Source organism: Blennius ocellaris (genome assembly GCF_963422515.1).
Source record: "Blennius ocellaris genome assembly, chromosome: 14".
NCBI classification, from domain to species: Eukaryota; Metazoa; Chordata; class Actinopteri; order Blenniiformes; family Blenniidae; genus Blennius; species Blennius ocellaris.
In genome coordinates, this window is record NC_137663.1 from 23,364,962 (window position 1) to 23,373,448 (window position 8,487).

The 8,487-nt window shown below is 47.7% G+C and overlaps 1 protein-coding gene across 1 annotated transcript; it reads right to left on the reverse strand.

Moving 5' to 3' along the window:
- Positions 1–1,425: 1,425 nt before the first annotated feature.
- On the reverse strand, positions 1,426–7,884 carry ca4a (carbonic anhydrase IV a; the record flags this gene model as incomplete). Its single annotated transcript, XM_080508948.1, has 8 exons — positions 1,426–1,605; positions 2,477–2,640; positions 2,736–2,802; positions 2,897–2,989; positions 3,714–3,859; positions 3,936–4,100; positions 4,378–4,422; positions 7,749–7,884. 8 exons carry the CDS (start codon positions 7,882–7,884, stop codon positions 1,426–1,428), a joined length of 996 nt encoding a protein of 331 aa, XP_080365074.1.
- Positions 7,885–8,487: the final 603 nt, after the last annotated feature.

The following is an 8,487-nucleotide window of genomic DNA, read 5'->3' on the forward strand; positions in this document are numbered from 1 at the left end:
CTCTCACTGGAACACAGAACAAGTCCTCCTGAATAAATGAGTGAGAACTCAGTTGGGTGTAATTCACAGTCGATAACATTCAGTGCATCCCAGAGCCTGAAATACAAGCCATGAACAGTCACATGTTCTCACTATAAACTCACTCAACTTCATGGGTCGGAAGTAGAAACACGCAGTGGGGTGACCTCTGTGTGTGTGTGTGTGTGTGTGTGTGTGTGTGTGTGTGTGTGTGTGTGTGTGTGTGTGTGTGTGTGTGTGTGTGTGTGTGTGTGTGTGTGTGTGTGTGTGTGTGTGTGTGTGTGTGTGTGTGTGTGTGTGCTGGTAAACATCTGGAAAACACCAAGGCATGCGTATTCATGCAGTTCACGTTTGAGAAGCATGAAAACAAAGACGAGCGTCTCGAGGAGATTCTGCCGCTTCGTCCCCAGAAGAGCCTCGTCTTTCCTCTCCGCTCAGTCCGGGACCCTCGGTCAGCGTCTCCTGCCTCAGGTGTCCACGTCCTCAGGTGTCCACGTCCTCAGGTGTCCACGTCCTCCGGCTCTGAGAGGAGAGGAGAGAGCAGCTCTGCTCTCGGGGACAACGGTTTTGTGCTTTGTCGAATTTCTTCACACTGGAGTCTGGGGCGAAAACAAAATACTAAACCCTCACACACACACACACACACTTTTGCCTTCTTGCCCCTTGTTTTTTGTTTTTTTTCCCCTCAAGCCGCCTGCCGACTGTGTGGCTGTGAGGGCTTCACCTGACGTTAGTGCTGGGCACTCCTGGACTTTGTAATGAAAAAAAAAAAAAAAAACCCAAACAAAACAAAAAGTGCTGACTCTTTTGACCGCTGGCTTGAAATGAAGCTCGTTTTTATGACTCAGGCGTGCTATTTTTAGCTCCACGCAGTTCACATGCCCCATTAAGATCACATCACGTGCCAGGTCATGGGGTAACGTTGGCACTGGAGGGGTGGGGGGGAACTCACTCTGACATTAGCAGAGACTAAATTTACCTGACATTGGACAAGGTGGATGTAATGTGTGTGTCTGCGTGTGTGTGTGTGTGTGTGGGTGTGTGTGTCGGTGTCCGGGATGATGCTGAGAAAAAAAAAGAAATGAGGACGTGACTCAGGGACCTGGCTCTGACTCCAGCTGTCACTCTGTGTGCTTTAACCTGCTTTATGGCACATTCATAATGCTGAAATGAGAACTACTGCTTCACTACACATGCACACGGACGCCGATCGGACCCTTACGGCACCAATCATAAGGCGTTCCTCCAACACCTTTGTCATCTGTGTCATAAGGGGGGGCGGGGAGGGGGATGGGGGTCAGTAGGTGAGTCATGCTGGCACTGCGACGTGGTCCCAAAGCAGCCGAGGTCCATCGCAGGACGGGTCGTGTTCGTGGACGTCGCAGCGCAGCAGGGTGAGGTGTCGCTCTAGTTGGGCAGGGACAGGCCCAACGCCGTCGCCATGGCGCCCAGGAGGAGGGCGGCGCTGGCCAGAATCACCACGCCGCCCGACCGGAACACCTGCCGGCCGTTGAGGGGCTGCACCGGCCGGAAGTTCCCCGTCAGCGGCTTCCCCTCGGGGAACTGGAGCTCAGAAAATGCCTGCAGCTGAAAAGGAGCGGAGACACAAAAATGTTAGGGAATGAAATTGTCACAGTTTGATTTTTGTCCACAAACCTCATGGGACACGAAAGACTCATGGAGGATCACAAAGCAATCTTTTTAAAGGGGATTTTAAAGGGGAAAAAGATTGTTTTGAAAGCAGCCGACTCAGCATTTAATCAATTGATGTCACACAACTACTAAATTTAAGCATTTACATTAGAAGAGTATCATTTATTTAAAAATATTCTAATACTATTTAAAAGTGTCTGCAGTACAAACAAAGATAAGCTTGCAAAATGAGCGGCTGGAGAAAAAAAATGGCAGCGCATCAGGCTGAAGAGAAAGATGAATCGGTTAAATGGAAAAAAAAAAAAGAGTGTGACGAGAGTCACATCGATTATGGCTTCCATGAAGCAGTGGACAAAATCAGAGCTAAATGCATCTTTTTGAATTAAAAATGTATTGTTTAGTGTTTGTATATTGTAAATAATGTACATACAATACACGAATATCTTATGAAACTGAAAATATTTAGAAAGTTTGACTTTAACAAAATAACAGACTGATGTAAAGTGATTGGACGGTAAGAAAGGATCAGATATCATGAGACTGATCTTCTCTTCTGCTCGTTTTCATTCAGACTGTGTCAGATTGGAAGTTTTGTTGCGGGGAGTATTTTTTTAAATTATTACTTTTGAATGAAAAAAAAAAATCGGTGAATGAAAGTTTGAAAGTGTTCGAGTCAAACAAGTTACTGAAATGTTTTGTTGCTTTGTTTGATAGTTTGATGCAAAAACAACAAAGCTTTTAAGTCCTCCATCCATCCGTCCATCCATCGCCACTCCACACCACCTTTTACAAATAGAAGCAGTACCTGCTCCGTGCTCAGAGGAACCGGGTTCTCGAACACCGTCCAGACCACCGACTCGGAGCAGCCGGGGGTCGTCAGGGAGCCTTTGTAGCGGTAGTAAGACGTCATGTTCTGCTCGGACGGGATCAGCTGCGCCAGGGAAATGGAAGGAACCGAGGTGTTTCCGTCTGAAACCGCGAACGTCACAAGAAAAGGAAATAAAAGCTGTTAGCAGCAGGTATGACGAGGGATTCCTCGGGGGGTAATGGACTTTGTCTCCTACTTGTCGCCTTGATGCTGCGCAGCGCGGTAATGATGGAGTCATACTTCCTGTTTGCACTGTTGGATTTCTAAGAAGGGAGAAAAAAAAGAAGGATGAAATCGCAGTTCACGTTTGCGACTTGTTGTCTAAAGCAATGTTGCGCAGGTTTGAAAAGCTTTTACCTCATAGAAGAATCCCAGGACTGCGACTCCCTCTGGATCACTGAGCGCCGTCGTCAAGTCGGTGTAATGGCTCTTCATGTGCACAATGTGCAGCTGTTGGCGAGAAGTGCCGGTGGTTATACTGAGCTGAGCATGTAGAAAACAGTGGAGGGTGCGTCTGTCTCATGGTGTATTAAACCGTACCAGTTTACATGCATCACAACATCTGGGGAGGGGATTTTCTATTTGTGGACTTTCAGATTAAAATAAGCAGAAAAGGACATCAATCACAGAAGGATGTTTGTATTTGGCAGCGAATTTAATTGGAAAATTTAAATGTTTCAGGTGTCAGACTTTCAGTTTTTGTCACCAGGATGTACTAACATGCAATCTTTAAATCAGGGGCTGAAGAAACGTAGAGGACGCAGCAGCTTTAAGACATTTTGTTCGATATTTCACCATATTTTGCACCGGAAGGTTTCATTAGAATTGACTTCATGTCAAGATTGTAAGTAGCAATTGTTTGTTTTTGGAAATATGTTGACATTTGTGCCCCAAAATTTATGTACTTTATAGCACTATTTTACCACTCAAGAGGAAATTGGGCTGTATGTGTTTGATGCCACTGATTTAGATTTTTACTGCTCTTGTTTATTTGATGGAAGTAACTTTAATGATTTAGTTCATCATCCACCGACAAACAAGCATAAATCAATGCACTGAAAAGAGGATGAATAATTAAATGTCTCTGTTTGTGCAGTTTTAATTTGTTGGCCTCCTGCGTGAGCAGACTCAACGGTCTGAACCGTTCCCCACCATTTCCGGACGCTTTTCTCACCTCCATGGGGTATTGCTCCCCGTCGACGGTGTGCTCGGAGCCCGGCCCCCCGTCTTTGCCCCAGTGCAGGTGGAACTGCACCGCCTTGTAACTGCTGGGCAGACCTCCGCCTGAGATGGTGCTGAGATGAGGGACTCCCACCTGAACTGCAGTGGACACACAGCAGGGAGGTTGAAATCACAGCTTCAGAGCCGCTTGGCGCCCGCTTGGCGAGGGACTCACCCGAGTGTCCGTTGTTTTTGATGGTGCTCCTGAAGGTCTGCTGGTAGTTCTTGAACTGCAGCGGAGTCAGACGCTCGTCTCTCAGCGTCTTCCTGGTCACGATGTTGATGGGCGACTGGCGTCGTCCCGCACATTCCTTGTTGACGTGGTCCCATTTCTCCGGCGCTGAAAGCAGGACAATAGTGAGCGTTGAGTGGTCTTCACACCTCGTACGTCTCACAAATCTGACAGCGGTCAACGATTGGTCCTGATCTATAAAGCCTCTGTTGGTCGATTCTTTCCTAAATATCTCATCAAGACACATTTTCACGTGGTTAATTCCTCGATCTGCTTCGGATTAGAGGCTTAACTTCAACTTGAGTTCAACAGTGCTAAAGGCGAGGTTGAACACTGGGAAAAAAAAGCCCTTCTGAGTGTCTGAGTGGTTCCGACTTCAACTCACCGTTGCACCGATGATCACAGCTGAACTGGGACTGGTAGCACCACTCTGCAACACAGAACACATGTGGACTGACGTGTTGGCTGCAGAACGCGACTCAGACCATAAACCTTTGAACCCGCGGACTCCAAGTCTCCTCGGCCTGCTGCGGGAGCAGAGCCATGTCTAGTTTATTCCCCTTATTACAAAACAGTCGATTGTTCTCCGGCGAGTTTAAGTCAACTGTTGCCCAAAACCGCCCAAATAACACAGGAACTTGTCTTCCTATTCGCAGAAAAAGTTGCCGTTTGTGTTTAATCTCTAAATAAACACAGAGCCAATCGTTCGCCGCAGCACAGTCCTGGTCTCACATGTTTGTCTGTGGGTTTATTAATATTTCACAATTGGGTTTGCATGTTTCCACCCTTTACCCGGAGACAAATATCTGCAGCTATCTAACAAATCAAATATTTATGAAAAAACACACATGCCATTGAAAAAATACGGGGGGGGGGGGGTCTCTTGCTCTGTTATTAGAATTGTATGAGGACGTCTCCCTGTGTTTGTGAAGGAAGTCCTTGGTTCTCGGTGCCATGTTGGCAACTCTTTTCCTCCTGCTCCTGCACGATAATGGAGACTGAAAATAAACAAAGTGCGGGTCAAACGTTCGTGGCGCTTCTGTGGTGCCATCATTCTCTGGTGAAAAGGACAAACTGGTGTCTGTCAGAAAGTGTCTCTCATTCCCTCTGCTGCAGGATTTGCACACAGAGGAGAGAAAGTCAGGGAGTTCTTAATTACTCTCCGCGGGTTACTGCCTGGGTGCGTAAAAGGATTATGATTAATTTCAAACCCTGACTCACTTTCGCCTTCAAGGTCTGACGAGCGAGAAGCACCAATGGTGATATTCTCAGCATCACAGTCGGCCAGTTGTCAGTCATGACCTTGGCTGGAGGAGTTTCCTCACAGAATGTGAAGGCAACTTGTAAAAATGTCGTCTTTTGGTGACTTTTATTACAATTATGAGTGGTAGTGTCACACTAACTCAGGCTTTGACGATGCAGTTGGAGAAAATCAGGCTAATTATGAATTGACTCAATTATATATTTAGTTATCAAAGTGTCATATTGTGAATTGACTAAATAGAGTTGAGTCCTTCAAATAAAATGTGAAGATTTGTTCTGTAAGTAGCGGCACACAATCACTGCATCCACCAGTGTGTGCACGATTCATAACACCTCTGAGGTCACAGAGGTCTAATATAGCACACGGCGTGTGTGACGTGCACATCTGGAGGGTCAGCTACATTCTGCACTACATCACAACAGCGTGGTGGACAGGTCCAGAAATAGAAGAGCTAAACATACATGCATGAATTGTCACATATATCATATTTATTTTTGATTTATTTTAACATAATTTAAGGATACAAAACTCAGTTCCCTTGAGTTTTGTCTAAAAAAAAAAAAGATCAAATAAAATGCTGATTATGCAAACTTTTGGGCAAACGTGTATATTTGTGAATAGAATAGAGAATAATTAAATTTCACTCTATCAACACGTGTTTTCAGTGCGTTAGTCTTTATATTTGATTTATTGTGCGACGTTCTCGGTCCCATTAAGTGTGACGGAACGTGAAAACCGGCTGTTATTCTGGGCCCGAGCGCAGCCAATCACAGCTCTGTCCGCACAAGCCTCCGCCAATCAGCGCCCGGCTTTGATGTTTCGCGCGGCAGCGGCGCAAACGAACAATGCGCGTGTGTTCAGCAGATCTGAGAGCGAGCGGAGGAAGCTGCCAGCGGGGCAGACAAAAGGCGGACTGGAGGTAAACAAATAGGTCCCGTCAACCGGCACGTCGACCACATCTGAGGCCGCTCGCGGGGAACTCGCAGGCGCAGGGAGACGGGACGTCTCGCGCCATTGTGTTGAGCGCGCCGAGCCGAGCCGAGCCGAGCCGAGCCAGACACAAACGGAGCGCGGAGAAGAAAAGAGGCGAGAAGAAAGAAGTTTGGCACATTTGGGAGCGAGTCACGCCAGAGGTCGGAGCGTGCGGGTTCCCAAGTCATCAGCGCACGTGCGCTCTCCTCCTGGGACCCAAGGCTCGTCGTGACGCGGAGGTGCGCGCGCTCCGGGGGTCACCGCAGCGAATTGTGAATCTGTGAAACTTTGGAAACTCGGGAGGATCCAGACGCTTCATGTTGAATTATTCGCCTGAAACAGACTGCAGTAAAAAAAAAAAAAAAAAAAAACTCCCAGACGCCACATCGATAGAAATTGTGACAGAAATACTTGAGCATGAACATATGGGCTGCGATCGAGCCACGTGAATCCACAAACACGTTTTTTAATGAGCAAATGTCGCTTTGACAACCGGATCGGACACTTTGAGTCGTCAAAACGCTTCAAACCAGAGCGCGTGGTCGTTTTCCCTCCACGCGCGCGCACTCGACTGGAGCTCCCGCTTCGTCTCAGTCAATAGTCACATTTAATTGATTCCCCCCGAGTCCTCGTGCCAAAAACCTCGAGGTTTGATCTGCAAAACTATCGCCTCGCATCCAAGCGGGAGGGTTTGGAGACATAATATAAGTTCTGCGCGCGACGCGCCTGCCTGCTGCGGCGAAGACGCAAACGGCTGTGATTGGTTCGTTTCAGCGCGCATCCGAGCAGGTGCACCTGGGAGAGAGAGGGAGGGAGAGAGAGAGGGAGGGAGGGAGGGGGAGAGGAGGGTGTCCGGAACGCGGAGGCTCTGAGGGAACCTCAGCTCTGTCTGCTCGTGTCTCAGCTGATGCGGGATCTCGGTGTCTCCGCGCGCCCTTGAGTGGCGAGAAGCGCACGAGCGCGCGTGGCGGACACATGGAGACATTCTCCAGGTGCCTCCGGTGCGTGACGGACCGGGCAGGTGGACGGAGGGGAGGAGGAGGAGGAGGAGGAGGAGGAGGAGAGGAGACAGCGGGGCTTCTCTCTCAGCACGGCGATCTTTATTTTTCATTCATTTATTTATTCTAACATGCGACGAATTAAAGCCGTTAATATAGATCAACTTTATAATTGATGACGACGCGGGCAAGACTGGAGAAAAGAGATCAAAAGCAACTTGCGCCCCGATAAAGGAGCCATTTGATTACAGAGTTTGAAGAATTCGTTTCGTATTATTTTTAGCCACGTCATTAGAAAGTAAATTCGCAGATTTTGGTCAAAAAAAAAAAAAAAAAAGAAAGAAAGAAAGAAAAATTGGTGGAAACTCTGCATTTGTATAAAAAATACTGAAGCATTAATTCCTAATTCCTGCACCCCATCAGGCAATACTCCATTTTATTGGACATTAGCACTCCTGGATCTATGGCATGGTTGTATTAAAAGATAAAAGAAAAGCCCCTGATGGAGGCAGAGAGACTCACCTCCTGCTTCTGTGCAGGTTGTCCAGAGGGATGCCAGCAGGACGGGCAGGATGAGCCGCTGCATGTCGGTGCGTCTCGTGCTGGAGGAGCGAGAGGAAGCGACACAATGCCTTGATTTTGTCCAATGTGATCGCATTCTCGCGGGGGGTCTTTATACTTATCTATCACCATACCCCAACGGGAAAGAAAGTGTGGCCCCTCCCCCTTCGGGCATCGCCTCCAGATAAAGCGGTGCGCTTGATGCGGAGCTCGGATGAGAAGCGGCCTGTCGGTGCGCCCCCGACGCGCCAGAGCGGAGCGCGTCACGGGCTGCTTGATTGAACCCGATCCGAGCTGATGAAGGTGGGAGGACATCAGATGGAGGTGTGAGGCTGCTCCACAGGTAGCTCGGGCTCCATCTTCACAGGCTGAAGACCAGAGAAGACAGTCGAACGCCTTGATTTCCCTCTGATCTTTTTTTTTTTTTTTTACGCACGTGAGATTCGAAATATCCACTGTCGTCATGATCACTTGCAGGTCCTGAATGATCCCCCCCCCCCCTCTAACTCACTGTTTTTTAAAGTGTGGGGCTCGACGGTGACAAAACATTCTGCTTTGCCTGATTTTTCCCTCTCTCATAATTAATGAGAGGACAGGACGATGGAAATAAATATTCCTTATTCTAATAAACCGCACATTTTCAATGCTATAAAGCCACGAATTAAACAACAGCCGCAATAAAGAAATGACTATATTTTAG